This window comes from Blennius ocellaris (assembly GCF_963422515.1).
Source record: "Blennius ocellaris genome assembly, chromosome: 4".
NCBI lineage: Eukaryota > Metazoa > Chordata > Actinopteri > Blenniiformes > Blenniidae > Blennius > Blennius ocellaris.
In genome coordinates this window covers 2,923,521-2,941,766 of record NC_137653.1, presented here as the reverse complement: position 1 = coordinate 2,941,766, position 18,246 = coordinate 2,923,521, and the positions used below count along the sequence as shown (strand labels likewise).

At 46.6% G+C, this 18,246-nt stretch overlaps 1 protein-coding gene across 1 annotated transcript; it reads left to right on the top strand.

Moving 5' to 3' along the window:
• The first annotated feature begins 1,249 nt into the window (after positions 1–1,249).
• On the top strand, positions 1,250–18,122 carry LOC308129751 (DDB1- and CUL4-associated factor 1-like). Its single transcript, XM_080495799.1, has 28 exons — positions 1,250–1,380; positions 1,994–2,126; positions 2,868–2,944; positions 3,034–3,107; positions 3,213–3,326; positions 3,579–3,716; positions 3,890–4,333; positions 5,217–5,318; positions 5,794–5,955; positions 6,183–6,362; positions 6,532–6,641; positions 7,160–7,259; positions 7,360–7,523; positions 8,663–8,784; positions 8,857–8,933; positions 9,664–9,813; positions 10,252–10,407; positions 11,220–11,840; positions 12,485–12,958; positions 13,069–13,151; positions 13,229–13,313; positions 14,364–14,597; positions 14,965–15,058; positions 15,169–15,273; positions 15,986–16,059; positions 16,743–16,832; positions 16,917–17,030; positions 17,629–18,122. Exons 2-28 carry the CDS (start codon positions 2,017–2,019, stop codon positions 17,776–17,778), a joined length of 4,404 nt encoding a protein of 1,467 aa, XP_080351925.1. The 5' UTR covers positions 1,250–1,380; positions 1,994–2,016; the 3' UTR covers positions 17,779–18,122.
• The last annotated feature ends 124 nt before the right edge of the window (positions 18,123–18,246 follow it).

Below are 18,246 nucleotides of genomic sequence, written 5' to 3'. Positions count from 1 at the left end.
GTGTGGCTATCGACACTATTTAGATGAAGTTAACATCGGCTGAAATTAATAATGAAGAATCCCACATGAGGACTGTACAACCAGCCACCACTGAAATAGAAAGATGTACGGTGGCCGACGAGTGCAAACCCGCTACAAAACAGAAATGCGTGGAAACCTCACGGGAAAATAATTGGGAGATGGCAAAAGTTTGCCACGGGTTAGAGCTTCTCTTCAGCTTTAAAATGAGGTATTTTATGTGTTGCTACGTGGACTAGCAAGCGAGCTACGAATGTTTTTGTGGGTTTTCTAGCCTGGAATCTATGTTTAGCAGGCAGCGGGAGACCTTCCCAAGATGGCGGCGCCGTAGACACGTCGCGTCAACGGGCGCTGATAGGCCGTGAGGCATTTAGTGTTCATGTCTATGCCGCCAACGACAACTTTCTCATTCATTCACGCCTCGTTGTCTGTCTGTGGTGTTGAAACTCAGCTCTGCCACCTCGTAGTCTGGATTCTCTCTTGTAGCGCGTTTCAGTTGTGAAGTGCGTTTCTGTTTTGGGGGCGCGTTTGCACTTGTCGGCCACCGTAAATAAGGTGATCAGGCTGCAGAGCGAGATAATCTTGAATGAGGGTCTGAAAGAAAGCAGTCCCGGTGGAATATAAAGCTTTCCCGTTCGTATTCAATTCAGCATTTTTTTTCAAGTTGAAAAAAGGCTAATCTAATCTAAAAAGGATGTTTATTTCGAGAAGCAATTGGACATATAGATGTATTTCTGTTCCTGGATTTAAACTCTCTGTGATTAACTTAAAATGCAGTAGCTCTTTTTTTTTTTTTTTAAAGCTGTAAAATACAGAATATTAAATGGTTAGCATTCAGGCTGAAGTTGAGCAAAAATGAATATCACGAATTATGTTATTGTTATGAACTTTATATCTTTCTTCTGCTTTTTGTGTTGTACATATTACATATATATTACATATACAGATTATTTCATATGATCTATACAGGCATAAATATCTTTTACAGGTCATTTGAAGGGAAGTGTTTTGTTGGTTATTTTCTGTGTTAAATTAATTCATTCATTCATTCATTCGTTCGTTCGTTCGTTCGTTCGTTCGTTTTCCCTCCTGAAGTGTTTGTAGTTTTATTTTTCTTCTTGGACTCCAAGTCCCATCAGCACTTTCGCTCCCTCATACGTCATCAACGTTATCTCGACTCAGTGACGTAACGCGGCGCCGCCAGCAGAAGTTTAAAAACAAACCTGAAACTTTTCCACTTTTTTCTCTTTAAAGCCCTTCGTTTTATTTTTCCCGACCCGCGCCTGGAGGTGTACGGTCGCGGTCCGGCAGGAGGAGGAGCAGGAGCGGCGGAGGGGCTCCGCAGCGGGACTTTAGACCCAGGTGAGTAACGTTTTAGCCGGGCACCGTGTGTGCGGCATGCGGCGGCGGGCTGTCAACGTGCCGGCCTCGCGGCGCTCGCAGCTCCGCTACTCCTGCGGTCACGGTGCCGACAGCTTCTCCTCCCGGGGGGAGAGGAGGAGGAGGAGGAAATGAGGAGGCCGAGGGGGCTCCGAGGAGCGAGACAGCCGCTGCTAACGTCGCGGTGAGCGGCGGAGCGGCTGCCGCTTCGCACGGTCCGGTCAGCGGGGTGAGTGTCGCTCTGGAGCCCGAGTGAGCAGCTGCCATGGCGGACAGGCTGTCGTCACAGCGACCGGTGGGGTCTCCGTGGTGGATATAACGGTGTAATAACATTCTGGAGATAGTTTGTGAAATCTGAGGACGATAATTACTTTCATCGGTGATATTAATGGAGTATTTACTTTATGTTTTTTTTGTCATCAATGATCCTCACAAATCCTGTTTTAAAATGTTTTTAATGTCATAATTTAGTCTGTAAACTGGATCATTTAGTTGCCTGAAACTGGAACCCAGAAACCCACTGATGATGATGATGATGATGATGATGGTGATGGTGATGGTGATGGTGATGTGATTTTAAACTCCTGTTCCTCAGGGCTCAGCAGAGGCGGTCCATCCATGGCGGCGGCCCAGCCGTCGGAGAGCAGAGAGCGTCTGTCCTCCCTGCTGGCGGAGTGGCAGTCAGTCCAGCAGGGGGACGCGGAGCAGCTGCTGTCTGTCCTCACCAGGTCGGCAGAGACGTCGTCGCCTCACTTTAACACATCACACTTGCAAAGCTGCAGGCTCACCGCCATCAGTCTGCAGTGGTTGAATAAAAGGCTACCCAGGGACCCCCCCCCCCCCCCCCCCCCCCAATTCCCTATCTCACTCACCCCCCCCTCAAACCCTGAACCAGGGTCTGTGTCCCCACCTCGATTTATTTTCCACATATCCAGTATATGTCCATATATATTTATTATAGTATCATATGGCTTTGTTTACCTTTCGTTTGATGATAAACAAATTGAACCAGTGCATGTAAATACATCTTTTGGGATCAGTTTTGATGAAAAGCTCAGTCGGAGGCCGCATATAAATATCCTGAAGTCAAAATTTGCGCCAAGAAATGTTGGCATAATGTTTAACAGCAGATCAGTAGTCGAATCAAAATTCACCCAACTTATTATATAACTTCAATATCTGAGTTATGGGGTAGAAATAGGGAGAATTAATTACAAAACAAACATCGATTCTATTTGTTTACTTCAGAAAAAGGTGATCAGACTCATAATTCAAGCAGATTATTATTATTTTGCGCCAAGAAATCCTAAAGATACACGATATTGTCGACTTTAGTACATCGGCATGTTTTTTTGTGCCAAATATACTTAAAAAGCCCTCCAAGTGGGTCAAATATACTTTGAAGTCCTTGAAATCGACGATGCTGAAAAAAGGGTTTCTCTTGTAAAGAGGTAATCGTCTGTGTGCAGGATGTGCGAGGCGATGGAGGCGAAGATCAGACGGTATCAGGAAGGAAACCCCGACGTGTTCAACGAGCCCCAACCAGGTTTAAACGCAGCCTCGCCTCCACGCTTGTTCTGTTTTATTTTTTAAATCCGGCTCAAGTTTCTCACTCCGGGTTTCTTTGTCCCTCAGAACTCGCGAGTTCGACCTGCGAGCTGGTCGACAACCTGAAACTTTTGTTTTCTAACGAGGCCTTCGTCACCGCGGTAAAACACAATCCCTCCGTTTACTGAAGACAAAACGCAAACAGTCATGTATTGACGGGGCTTTGTGTGTGTGTGTGTGTGTGTGTGTGTGTGTGTGTGTTCCAGCTGTGGAGCTCGTACATCGTGAGCAGCAGAGACGCCGGCCTGAACACGGCGGCCTGCCGGATGCTTCTGAACCTCATGCCCGGTCTGGAGAGCTCCTTCAACTTCCAAGAAAAGGTCCAGACACAAAGAAACGCCTTTATCCGCGCCTGCAAACACCTTAAATATCTGCTTTCACTTTATTTATCAGTTTTATTTTGACGGTAACGGTGCATATTAATGCTCAAAGCTGAGACGTTGATATTTCATTAAATGAGGTGCTGATCGCAGTTATTTCAACGTGTGTGTGTGTGTGTGTGTGTGTGTGTGTGTGTGTGTGTGTGTGTGTGTGTGTGTGTGTGTGTGTGTGTGTGTGTGTGTGTCTCCCAGGAGTTTCTTATTGAGAAGTTGTACAGTTTGGCTCAGGAGGCGGAGCAGCCGCTCTCCGTTTATGCCACCGGCCTGCTGGGCATCGCCATGAATGACCTGGAAGTGGCGACGACCTTCAAGGAGGAGAACGCTCGACTGGTGGGCCTCACACACACACACACACACACACACACACACACACACACACACACACACACACACACACACACACACACACACACACACACACACACACACTGAAGGTGGAGCAACATGTCCGCAGCCTGTGTTTCTGCTGCAGTTGTTATTTTTGTTTCTCCACGTGTCTTCAGGTCCCGGTGATGATCCACCGTCTGCACAAGCTGCAGAGCCTACAAGCCAACGGGGGGCACCAGGACCCCCACCCAGACCCCCCCACAGACCCCCACACCTCCAACGGCAAGCCCGTGTCCAGGGAGAGGGTGCGGGGGAAGGTAAAGCGGAAGCACCCGAGTTCCAGTACCGAGGTCAGTGGCTCCGGTCCCGGAGGAGGAGGAGGAGCAGGAAGAGGAGCAGGAGGAGCAGGAGGAGCAGGAGGAGGAGGGAGCAGCTCGACCCCGACGGGCCACAGGAAGAAGGCCAGACAGAAGCTCCACCACGACGCCCCCTCCGGACCGCCCCAGTCCGAGGCGAGCTCGGCGCAGACGGGGTCGGACCACTTCCTGTCCCCGCTGAGCCCGGCCACGGAGCAGAGGCTCGTCCTGCAGTACCTGGCGTCGCTGGGAGAGCACCAGGAGGTGAGGGGGGGGGGGGGGGGGGGGGGGGTGTGTGTAGGGGCCGGTCGGGGCGATGCGGGAATGTCCCGACTCTCGTGCGTCGGTTCGATTCCAGAGAAACACTAGGTTCAGCAGAATCAGGGGGGGAAAAAAACTTTATTTAAATTCAGGATTTACAAACGAGACCATTCACTCCCGTCGGATATATTTGGGAACAGGGTGTTAATAGGGTGTTGGACTGTAAAGTAACAGCAACAGTATGTGCAACAACCCTGCATCTGTGACACTTTATCAGTGCCACTTTATCTAAGTCACCTTATCTATTCATCACTTAATTGACCACTTAGGACCGACCCTGCACTGCCAACACTGGTATTATTATTATTATTTTCTTACTATAGTATGTCTATTGTACTTATTCTACACTTAGCCACCCCCCCATCATAGTGTATTCTCCTTGTATCTCATCCTATTGTATATTTTACTTTAGAACTTATTATACTTTATTATAGGTTGTGATTTATATCTTATTTTTTAGTCCTATTTGATAGTCATTGTATATAAGATACCTCTCTTCTACTAACTGTTTGCACATTCCCTGTCTTTCCTTTCCAAATTTCTCCACTGTGAGATCAATAAAGGCGTATCTTATCTTATCTTAAGTATAGGATGCCAACAGGGCTATGTTCATTTTTGTCCTTTATGACTTCAGGAATTTGTTTTTTTGTTTTTTTTTAAACGAAACAAATTAGTGACCCGCCTGATAGCTTCTGACCGATCCGATGAAGCGACACGTCAAAACACGTCAGCTTTCTAATTTGGCGCATGGAAAGTACCGATTTCTTCGGGCACAAGGTGCAGGTTTGATAGTGACTCAGCAGCTCCCCCTGCTGGTTCCCTGCAGCTACTGGCCGTCTTCATGCAGCTGGACAGCAGATCTCTGCTCATCAGGTACCTGGACCGGTCCCAGACCAGCAGCGTCCAGCTCACCTTCAACGCCCTGCGGGTGAGGCACACACACACACACACACACACACACACACACACACACTGATTACTTAGCTTTTTAAGAGTTGTGAGCTAAAACGATAAAGACCGAAACAAATGACTGTGCCGGACTTTACACAAAAATACTAATACATGTGCATATTATATTATTCCAGTTTACAAAAGAATAATTTAAAAAATATTAAAAATACATTTTATCACGACAGTCAAAGGCAGTAATCTACATTATCGGCTTTCATTTGTGACGAGTTGAATCGTTTCCTAAATTGCTTGTAAATGAAAACGGAAGTTTGTTTTGTTCTCCTGGTTATAAGTCTTTATTCCCGGGGGGCGTCGCCCTCAGAGTCTGTCAGTCAGAGATAATTCAAACCTTTGTGGGTGCGGCTCGTCCTGCGCCGGTGGGCGTGTCCTAATCCAGCAGCCAATAGGAGCATCTGTCTGGTGACGTGTGTGTGTGTGTGTGTTTCCCACAGTTTCTGGCCTCTTTGCTGCTCCATAAGAAGTTTGCCGCAGAGTTTATCGCTCACGGAGGAGTCGAGCAGCTCCTGAAGATCCCCCGAGCCCCGTCACTGGCCGCAACCGGGGCGGCGCAGTGCCTCCACTACCTGGCGTACAACCAGGACGCCATGGAGAGGGTGGGACACACACACACACACACACACACACACACACACACACACACACACACACACACACACACACACACACACACACACACACACACACACACACACACACACACACACACACACACACCTCCCTCTGCTTCAGCCTCATCTCTGGGTCCACATCAGTAAAAAAAAAAAAAAAAAGTTGCATAATAAACCTGTGTGTGTGTGTGTGTGTGTGTGTGTGTGCTCAGGCGTGTGCGCTCCCCGGCAGCGTGCTCTCAGACACGGTGTCCTTCGCCCTGTGGCTGCTGGACTCGTCCCACTCGTCGGCCGTCTGCCACGCCACCATGTTCTTCTCCATCTCCTTCTCCTTCCGGGTGGTGCTGCAGCTCTTCGACCAGCAGGACGGGCGGCTCAAGTTCATCAACCTGGTGGGTCACACCGACTCAGTTTTAAATGTTTTTTTTGTTTTGTTTTTTTTAACACGATCTGACGTGGGGCGTTGTTCAGCCCCGTATGAATACGAGTGGCGGGTTCAGTGACCAGGTGGATCAGTAGAGAATCAGATTAGGACTCGGTTCCCTCCTTCCTTCCCTGCAGATCAGCTCTCTGGACCTCCTCAGACCGGACTACGATGAGAGTGTGATAACCGACGACAAGATCTTCTTCAGCAGGCAGACGGCCCGACACACGTGCATGGCGCTGCGCAAGTAAGACGAAGTCCGGCGCTCTTTTACCCGTTTGTGTGTTGTTGGTTTTTTAAAGTAGCGTTCGGGTCAATGTGCCGCTCCTTCGCTCTTTGTTGTGTGGATAATGTGGACGTTAAAGATAGATAGATAGATAATTACTTTATTCATCCCCGAAGGGAAATTGTCTTGTTGCAGCAATCTGGTACATACAAATATTATAAAATACAATAGAATAGTAATAAAAGTAAAAATATAAAAATATCTGGGTATAAGACATAAAGTAAAACACAAAACGGAACATGGGCACTTAGAAATAAGCAGGAGATAAAAGCAAGATAAATAAATAGATAGTAAGGTGCAGTGACAGAGCCATTAGAAGTAGGCATTATATAATAATAATAACAATAATACAGATAATAACAGTGTGAAATACTGTATAATACTCATGTATAGTACTACTAATAATGGTAGCAACAATATAACAATAACAATATGGTAGTAAAGACGGTGAAACCCGTGTTGACGCTCCCGGTTTGAAGGTACCTGGAGGCTCACCTGGCGGTGAAGACGGAGGAGGTCAAACAGTCGCTGCACGAGTCCGACGGCGGGCCGGTCGGCGCCCAGACGCACTTCACCAAGGTGCCGCACGTTTCTGTTATCCTGCGATTGGCTCGTTTCTTTATAATTGACCGGAGGTCGACATTGAGGGATCCCTGTATGTGTGTGTGTGTGTGTGCAGCCCTGCTCCTACACCAGGGAGCAGATCATCGAGATGATGGAGTTCCTCATGCTCAGTCCCGCTCCGCCCTCCTGGGAGCCGGTGCTTTTGTCGGGCCGGTCCTGCGCTCCTCGGATGCTGCACCTCATCTCCTCCGCCTGCAGCTGGACCAACTACTCCGGCAGGTAGGGTGATGTATACGTGGTACGTCCTCCACCGTGGGCCTGGTGGAGGTTTAGACGACAGCCTTTTCCTGTGGTTTTGTGTCAGAAAACTTCTCCGTGTGGACATTTTCTCCAAACGCAAGGCAGAAATGAGATTTTTCCCCAATCTGCTATCAACGTGAATAAATACTTGTAACAGGACACACACACTGTCCCTTTTTCGCTGAACTCGTCCAGTGCGTCCATTATCGCTTCCTGTCTGGTTGCTCTCGTCCTCCAAACATACTGACGTTATTTTAAAGTCTTTAAATGACCCGTTAATATCAAATCAGTGTTTTTCAACCCTTTTTTGAGCCAAGGCACACTTTTTTCTTTGGAAAAATCTCGAGTCCCGAAAATGTTGAAATGTTAAACTCTGTAGCCTCTATTAACAATATGAAGTCATTCTCAAAGTTTTATCAACAGGAATCAAGTAAATCCAGAAACAAAGGACTTTTTTTAATCGTGACTCCCTCCTTGTGAAACCTGGACCTGATGGATGAAGAGCTGAGATCCTGGTTCACGTTCTTCCTTTTCAAAAACTTCTCCATCACTGTCACTGACACAGTACTTTGATACAAGATGGCAGCAGGAGGTGGAGATGAACCACACTGACGTCTGTCACTTTACATTTCACCGGCAAAGTTCTGTGCTGCCATCTATTGGCGAAGAGTATTTATACATGATTACTCTGCAACACACTGTCGGCTGTGAGGGCAAAGGTTTTTTTAGGAAAAAATTTGAAATTGGATAATTTCCCACGGCAGACCTGACTACAGACCCTTTACAAAAAATTAGAATACGATGGAAAAGTTTATTTATTTCCATAATTCCATCCAAAAAGTTAAACTTTCATAGATTATAGATTCAGGGCCCACAATTCAAACGATTTCAAGTATTTATTTGTTTATTTTTACATAATTTGGGCTTCCAGCTCATAAAACCCATGAAAACAGGAATTCAAAACTCGAATTCGAAAAATATTTCAGTAACAGAACACACGTTATTATTGTTCTTTAACCTGACTGTACAGCATCACACAGCTTTTTCTCCCTCTCTCTCTCTCTCTCTCTCCCTCTCTCGCTCTCTCTCTCTCTCTCTCCCTCTCTCCGTCTCTTCAGGAGCGACACGGTGCGCTACGCCCTGGACATCCTGTCCATCCTGATGCTGGTTCCCTCGGTGCAGCCGGTGCTGGAGTTCCCGGTGGAGCCGGAGGAGGGCAGGCGGGCCGCCGGCCCCGTGGGTCAGTGGGCGTCTCCCGGTGTGTTCTCCCTGCCAGCGTCTCCCAGCTGAGCCCGTCCTCTCTCTGCTGCAGGTATGAGCCTCATCCTGGAGCTGGCGGAGGGCGAGGTCATCGCCAACGACGGGGACATCCAGAAGTCTGCGCTGCAAGTGAGCACCGGGGGGGGGGGTAAAGTTTAAAGGCCATGTTTCCACGGCAACATCTTCGAGGGAAAACGCAAAACTTTTGTTGTGTTTTGGAGATTTACCGCAAGTGTCTTTTTTTGGTTGAAAAATACAATAGTGTACACATAGGATATTGTACATATCATATCCTTTTCTTTTCTTTTTTTTTAAACAATAAAAATAGCAAGAACAATAGAACACAGTCTCTGACAGCAATATAATAATGAAATACTGCGAATGTAAAGTAAAAAGTAAGCAACAAAGGAAAAGTGAAAAAAAATAATAATTAAATTAAATTAAACATGAATAGGATAAGTAATAGCAATAACGATTTTAGAAAATAACAGTAACCACAACAATTACTAAGTAATAATAATGACAATAATAATTCAACGGGTGTATAGACAAGTATATATAAATATATATATATATATATATATAAAAAAAAAAAATAGAATAAGTGTGAAATTACTCTTAAGTACAGATGGGTAGCCAATTCAGTTTAATAGTTTTTGTGAAAAGTTGATATTTAAACAAACTTCTGACCCGACGTTCGTTGTCGAAGGTAACAGTAGCTCCCACTAGTGTCCCAACATGCGAACTACACCGTCTTCAGTGTTTCTGCTGTTGTTGTGTAAACAGACATCGTTGTCAAAACGCCGGCGCGTAAACGGAGCTCACGTTTCTTCTGTCACTCCCTCCGACCCGCCCGCAGGTGATAATAAACTGCGTGTGCGCTCACGACCAAGAGCTGCACCCGGTGGGCAGCGTCAGACCGCCCCTGCACCCCCAGCGGGCCCCCGGCCCCCACAGCCCGGTGCTGGCACACATGTGGAGCATCCTGCAGAAGAACAACGGGATCAAGGTGGGAACGTGTGAACACTAGAAGAACCGTTAATCGCCATGAGTGGTGGTGAGCTGCACGCTCGCCCCACTCTGGGTCTCACTGTTCGATTCCTTTTTCTGTGTGGTTTGAATTCTTCTCCTTTACACTTGATTTATTGGTCCATGGAGCCAATCGGACTATTTTTACATGAATAGGTTTACATATTAAACTACTGTGTAAACAAGAAGCTATTATATGGAAACCTGGATTGAAAATCACATAGTGAACAATCGGATTATGAATAATTTAACATGTGTTGGTGTTCAAATCGGAATGTAAAGAACACAATACATGCAACATTCCAATATTTTTTCTATTTAAAATTAAAAAATTTTTTTTTAATGAATCCTTGGTGAGCTGGGATTGGAACCCAGACTCTCACCTGACGGCGGTCCGCTGTGTCACGTCCTCCTCCAGGTGCTCCTGTCCCTGCTCTCAGTGAAGACTCCCATCACCGACGCAGATCTGATCCGAACGCTGGCGTGTAAAGCTCTGGTGGGTTTGTCCCGCAGCGCCTCCATCAGGCAGATCATCAGCAAGCTGCCGCTCTTCACCCGCAACCACATCCAGCAGGTGTGTGAGCCACGCGTTTACATCCTGTTTTACTTGGTGTTTACATCCTGTTTTTCACAACGTTTACATCCTGTTATTCTTCTTGTTTACATCCTGTTTTTCACGATGTTTACATCCTGTTTTTCTTCTTGTTTACATCCTATTTTTCACGATGTTTACATCCTGTTTTTCTTCTTGTTTACATCCTGTTTTTCACAACGTTTACATCCTGTTATTCTTCTTGTTTACATCCTGTTTTTCACGATGTTTACATCCTGTTTTTCTTCTTGTTTACATCCTATTTTTCACGATGTTTACATCCTGTTATTCTTCTTGTTTACATCCTGTTTTTCTTCTTGTTTACATCCTGTTTTTCACGGCGTTTACATCCTGTTTTTCTTGTTGTTTACATCCTGTTTTTCACGGCGTTTACATCCTGTTTTTCTTGTTGTTTACATCCTGTTTTTCTTCTTGTTTACATCCTGTTTTTCACGGCGTTTACATCCTGTTTTTCTTGTTGTTTACATCCTGTTTTTCTTGGTGTTTACATCCTGTTTTTCTTGTTGTTTACATCCTGTTTTTCTTGGTGTTTACATCCTATTTTTCTTGACGTTTACATCCCGTTTACACAACGTTTACATCATGTTTTTCATGACATTTACATCCTATTTTTCTTGACGTTTACGTCCCGTTTGCACAACGTTTACGTCCCGTTTGCACAACGTTTACGTCCCGTTTGCACAACGTTTACGTCCCGTTTGCACAACGTTTACATCATGTTTGCACTGAGCGGATATTGAAACTTGTTATTTCTTCTCCCCCTTCCTGTTCAGCTGATGAAGGAGCCGGTGCTGCAGGACAAACGCCGCCAGCACGCCCTCTTCTGCCAGCTGGCGGTGGAGCTGACGGAGCGCGTGTCGGGGCGGCGCCTGCTGGCGGGCAGCGACACGTCCCTGGCTCTGCTGCAGAAGGCCAACGTGGTGGCCCAGTCGCTCATCACCTTCCCCGAGAAGGAGCTGCTGCTCCTCATCAGGAGCCACCTGGCCGCCAAGGGCCTCCACCAGGCGGCCGACGCGCTGGGCCAGGAGGCCAACCTGCCCCCCGCTCCGCTCTGCCTCTCCCCCCCTCCTCCTCCTCCCCCCTCCGCTGCTGCCATGCCCCGCGGCTGCAGGTCGGTGGGCGAGGCCGCGGCTCGCCTCTCCGGCCACGTCGGGGCGTCTCCGCCTCCCTCGCTAACCGCCTCCCGATCCTTTGCCGCACCGCAGCTCCCCTCGACCTCCTCCGCCGCCCTTCCTCCTCCTCCTCCTCCTCCTCCTCCTCCTCCTCTCACTCCTCAGGGATCACATCTGGCCGGACGGATTCTGTTCTCCCCGGAACAAAAGACGCCGCCGTGCAGCTCCGGAAAGAAACTCTGTGCTCTGAAACAGAAATCGGACCACGGAGCTTTTATCCAAGTCAGTGACTCGTCTTTTAGTCCAGTGTTTTTCAACCTTCTCTGAGCCAAGACACACTTTTTTGTTTGGAAACATCTGGAGGCACACCACCACCTGAAAATGTTAAGATTTTAAACTCTGTAGCCTCTATTAACAATATAAAGTCATTCTCATCAAAGTTTTATCAACAGGAATCAAGTAAATACAGAAAAAAAGTATTTCCAAATGTCTTTTTTTAATAGTGACTCCCTCAGTGTGAAACCTGGACCTGATGGATGAAGAGCTGAGATCCTGGTTCACATTCTTCCTTTTCAAAAACTTCTCCATCACTGTCACTGACACAGTACTTTGATACAAGATGGTAGCAGGAGGTGGAGATGAACCACACTGACGTCTGTCACTTTACATTTCACCGGCAAAGTTCTGTGCTGCCATCTAGTGGTGAAGAGTATTTATACATGATTACTCTTCAACACACTGAGAGCAAATGTTTTTTAGAAAAAAATGTGAATTTGGATAATTTCCCACGTCACACCTGACTAGATCTCGCGGGAACACTAGTGTGCCGTGGCACAGTGGTTGAAAAACACTGTTTTACCCGGTAAAAAAAAAAAAAAAATATACATATATAGTCAGTTCAACCTGATTTCATTCTTCTTCCTCAGACTCCTGCCTTGAAGAAGCAGCCGGAACTCCTCCTCCCTCCTCCTCCGACCCTCGACAGGATCGTCACCGAGTACCTGAGGGAGCAACACTCCCGGTGCCACAACCCCGTCACCACCTGCCCCCCCTTCTCCCTCTTCTCCCCCCACCGCTGCCCCGAGCCCCGCCAGAGGCGCCAGGCCTCGCCCAACTTCGCCGTGCGCCTGGGCAGCCGCTCGCTCGGCCCCAGGTACCCGGTGAACCGCGGCACGCTGGACCGCCAGCTGATCTTCGGCAGGTTCCGCCCGGTGGAGATCTACCAGGACGTGGACGGGGACGAGAGCGGCTTCACCTGCTGCTGCTTCTCGGCCTGCGAGCGCTTCCTCATCCTGGGGACGCTGACCGGACACCTCCGCTTCTACAACCTGTTCTCCGGCAAGCAGGAGACCAGCCACCAGTGCCACACCTCCGCCATCACCAACCTGCAGACGTCCAGGGTAACCGCGGACGGAGGCGGAGGGACGCGTGGAGAGTTCAGAACAAGGACATGTGGACTCAATCTGTCTCTCTCTCTCTCTCTCTCTCTCTCTCTCTCTCTCTCCGTCAGGATGGGAAGCTGCTGCTGACCTCGGCCTCCTGGGGCGCCCCCCTCTCGGCCCTCTGGACGACGGAGCGCTCCCTCAGCATGAAGTAAAGCCGGCGCTCTTCACTTCCCAGCATTCTCTCCCCCTGGCGTTTGTTCTCATGTCCCGTCGGTTCTCCGTCAGGAACTCGTTTGCGGACGACCACTACGTGGAGTTCAGTAAACTCTCCCAGGACAGAGTCATCGGCACCATCGATCAAATCGCACACGTGAGTCCAAAACGCTCCGACATTTAATCCCCAGACGTCAAGTTAATTTATCGATATTAGATTTACGGTCAATCCCTCCGGTTCCCCGTTTCTCTTTTGTTTTGGAGTTATTGATTTATTATGGTTTCTTGGACAAGATTATGCCAAGGTGCTTCACAATTCTCCCCCTTAGCCCTTCATCTTACCCCTACCCCTTTGAAATGCGCGTTCACGAGAGTCAGAGGGGTGAGGGGAAGGGCTATTCACCCCTCGAAACGAAGCGTTTACAGATGCACACTTTAAACAGAGGGGTAGAAGGAGTTTCAAACTTCCACGCAACTCACCAACAAGGACTCGCATTTCACATATATACACTTCTAAAGTTATCTAAACCTGTTGTGTTTTATACTAGTAAGAGCGGCAGTAGCGCTGCCGTCTGCCGAATGCAGCTTCCGTGTGTATTTGTTTCGTAGAGACGGTGTAACATTTTATTATTACACTGTATAGTTCCAAAGTCTTCTAATATGGGAGTTTTGAAAACGGGGACCCCCGAGCAAACAAGGAAGCTCCTCCGCTTTCACATGGTGAATGAGGAAATATTTCTGAAGTCCAAATACAGCGAAAAAACTGAAGAAATCCATGTCTTCGTCTATTTATTCGCCTTGATGTGGAAACAAAGCAGCCAAGCTGCTGCAACACGTTGAATTTGGGACGGCAGGACGACGCTCCTGCTGGAAAACCAACAAACATCCGTGGCTCAGTGCTGCTGATATAACGGCGCCATATTATGAGGTCATAACTGTGAGACGGAGCAAGAGGGGTGTCCCAAATCTAAGGGCTGAAACTTTTATCCCTTTGCCTTTGCCCTCATTTTGGAGGGGAAGGCAGAGGCGGAGGGCTAAAGGATAGGCGGAGGGGTACAAAAGAGAATTGGGATTGGGCCTAATGAAACAGTAAGATACAGTAAAACATTAACATTTACAACAATAAAAGCAGACACAGAAGCCAGAGAATAAAAACGGAGTCTCACGATTGGTGTTCCTGAGTGTGAATGTAATGTTTCTGCTGCAGATCTACGACGTCCAGACCGGTCAGAAGACCCTGACTCTCAACGATCAAACTCTGGGGAACAACTACAAGAGGAACCGCGCCACCTTCGGCCCCTCGGACGACCTGGTGCTGAACGACGGCGTGCTCTGGGACCTGCGCGGCTCCCGGGCCGTCCACAAGTTCGACAAGTTCAACGCCAACATCAGCGGCGTTTTTCATCCCAACAACCTGGAGGTCATCATCAACACGGAGATCGTATCCTTTGCACTGCGTCTGGACAGCCCAATGTCGTTTAGTCTTTAAAAAAAAAAAAAAAAACCTCACGACATAGGCACTCTGGAAACGACGTTTCAAGTGAAAAATGCATCATTTTTGTGATTTTCGTTTGAGAAAAGCTCCACCCTGGAAGCCGTTTTCGAAAAGTTGCGCTCGCAGTGGCTCTGAGCGCCGTTGTCACGTAAACGGGCGACGAAAATGTGGCGTTTTTCACTTGAAAAGGCCTCGTTAAGATTGTGTCTGAAGAGGAGGTTCGTGTTCGATATCGAAGCCGTTTGCAGTAAAAGCTGGTTTCTGTGATTTCCCACGATGCACTGCGGCCGTGGTCCTTGACGCGGAGTGTCAGTGGGACGTGAGGATGTTCCACCTGCTGCACACCGTCCCGGCGCTGGACCAGTGCAGGCTGGTGTTCAACGGCAGCGGCAGCATCATATACGGAGGTCAGTGCAGATGGTTTCCTGCTTCCTCCCTGCTTCCTGCTTCCTGTTTCCTGCTTCCTGTTTCCTGTTTCCTGTTTCCTCACGCTCCCTGCTTCCTCCGTGGTTCACAGCGATGCTCCAGGCCGACGACGAAAGCGACGCGATGGAGGATCACATGAAGAGTCCCTTCGGCTCGTCCTTCAGGACCTTCGAGGCCACAGACTACAAACCCATTGGTACGCTAATGCTAATGCTAATGCTATTGCTAATGCTCACGCTCAGATCAGTTTCATGGCGTCAGACTCTGAAGTCCACTTCAGTCCAACATGGATTGAAATGGACTTTTCTATGTTCGTATTTCTGTTTTTGTTTTTTCCTCAATCCTATAAAAACTAACAAATATTAAGTTATTTTCAGGAGTTTCATCAACTTTGATGACCAGATCCTGCTCCCTTTGAAAAATACACTAAAATCCATCATTCTCCACACAACATATAGATATTTTCAAATCAGCCTTGGATGTTGGGAGTTTTTCCAGAATATGTACTTCAATACATGATAGTGTTTTTGTAGCGTCACATTTAATATTCAGAAGATTAGATTAGATAAGATTAAACTTTATTGTCATTACAAATGCAACGAAATGTAGTTTAGCATCTAACCAGAAGTGCAATATTGCAAGTATCAGATAATATTATACACAGATAAATATATATGCATACCAATGTCCATTCATAAATATCTATACATACATACATATACACATATAAATAATAAATAAATAAATAAGGAACAGTGTGAGGTTGCTATTACTAGTATTTACATTAATTACCTTATATTAGAACCCTGTCAAGTTGGAAAAAAACTGAAAATTTCTTTGTGTAATTTTTCCATGTTGTATTTACCTGCAATCTAATGTGTTTGTGGGTTTTTCTTGTATTTTTTCAGCCACGTTTGACGTGAAGCGAGACATATTTGACTTGTGCACGGATTCGAAGGACGACTGCATCGCGGTCATCGAGGTTCGTACCCGATAGTTCATTAAAAAAAATTAACACAGTCTCGAAAAATACAAAAACACAGTTTGAAATTGTGAAAGTTTTTCAGCCTATCAGATGTTTTCCTGATTTAAAAAGAAAATAAAACAATTCGGAGACTTCATTTCCAAGTAAATGTTTTCAAAATGATTTCAACTGTTTAGTCGATATGCTTGTAAATAATTAACCAGGTATTGTAATTTGATTACTGCACTTGTTTTATACACAAAGGCCCATTTGCAAGACTATTACATTTTTTAAAATTAATTAATTAATTTCTTATTTTATTATTATTATTATTATTATTGTTCATTTATTTTAAATGTATTTATTTTATTATATATTTATTCATTTTAATTTACTATATTTTATGTTTTTTTTTAATTTATTTATTATTTATTTATTTATTTATTTCCAAACATATACAAAAACAGAAGCGGAAACAAATAGAATTAAACAAAAAGAAGACAAACATCCAGATGAGTAAACCAGAGTTCACACTCCTATTTCGAACAACACAAGTTGGAGTGTAACTTTTTAAATTTCTACCCCCTTTTTACATCTTTATCGGTACAAGTCACACCTCCAATATATATATATATATTTATATATATTTTTCCGATTTCGATGACAATGACGTGTTGTGTTGAACCGTGACTCTGCACCAGGACCAGGACTCGCTGAGTCTGGACACGGTGTGCCGCCTGTACCACGTGGGCCGACAGAAGCTGGAGGAGGAGGGACACGAGGAGGACGAGGTACCTCACCCACCCTCCGCTCCTCAGCGGTACGGTGGCGCCGTGTGCTAACGCTGTCCTCGCTCCGCCCCCCCCCCCCTTCAGGACGACGACGACGACGACCGGGACGAAGACACGTCCTCGGACTCTGACTCTGACGACCTGCTGATAGACGAGCTGGACCTGAACAACGAGGAGGGAGACGAGTCGCCCGCCGAGGTCTGGCTTCACAGCTCTCAGCTTCTCCAGAGATATCGGGAGGCGAAAGAGACGTTTTTATCCGTCTTATCTTGGCTACTTTAATTTAAGGGGAGGCTCAGACGACAAACGGAGAAAACAATGCTCACTGTAAGCTTCATTAAATAGAAAAGTCTTGAAGGGGAGACTGCTCAGCGTCGAGCTGAACCCAAGAGCTGGTTCGGAGAAGCTCCCAGTCTAGTTGTAGAAACCCGAGCAACCACCAGGGGGCAGCACTCTTGAGAACCGAGCGTTCTGGGGAAGACATGGCACCAACCGCTCTTTATGATATGATGGAGTCTCTGTGTTTTTTTTATGTATATTAAAGAATCAGAAGAATTGAAAAACAACATTGTTTTGAAACGATGACAATTCACAGAATTCGAAATTCAAATTCAATTACATCTTAACAGAAAAACACCTCCGTTATGGAAAATCTGCCTGATTTTAGTCTTTATGTTTGATTGGCTTTCAACGAAAATGTTTCAATGACAGAAATCAATAAGATAAATATATATAAAGGTGGAGTGTGGTTGTGAAGAGCTTCACCAGTTATTGATTCGTATCTTTCCCGGATCAGGACTCGAACCAGGATTCGGATCAGGACTCGAACCGGGATTCGCATCAGGACTGGGACCGTGACTCCGACATGGACTCGGTCTACTTCTATGACCTGGCTGCGGACCAGGAAGACGTCTTCTACCAGGAGCCGCCCGAGGACTCGGACTGAAGCGGCCCGGTTCGGCTCTCGGGGGACCAGAACCCGGAGAATCAAACTCCGTCGGGTGCTTCAAGAGGCGGAATTGATCCGATTCACGAGGGGACGGATTTCAATGTTCATACACGTGTGTGTATGTATTTGTGTGTGTGTGTGTGTGTGTGTGTGTGAGTGTGAGTGTGTGTTACACTGCAGATGTCCCTCAATGTTCAAACGTCAGCAAACGTTAAACGATTGTTCCACGAACAATCGTTTGCAGTTTAAATGCAAAGTTGGTTTTGCTCAAGCCAAAGAAATATTGAGATCTTGTTTATATTGTTTTCTCCGTTTGTGTATTTTATAAATTCAAGAGGAGAGATGAATGAATAAAACAAGTTTTCTGGTTCTAGTTCAGCTTCCTCGTGTTTTTTTTTTTTACCCCCCCCCCCCCCCCCCCCCCCCCCACGGTGTGGCCACCGGCAGGGGGCGCTATGACACTGA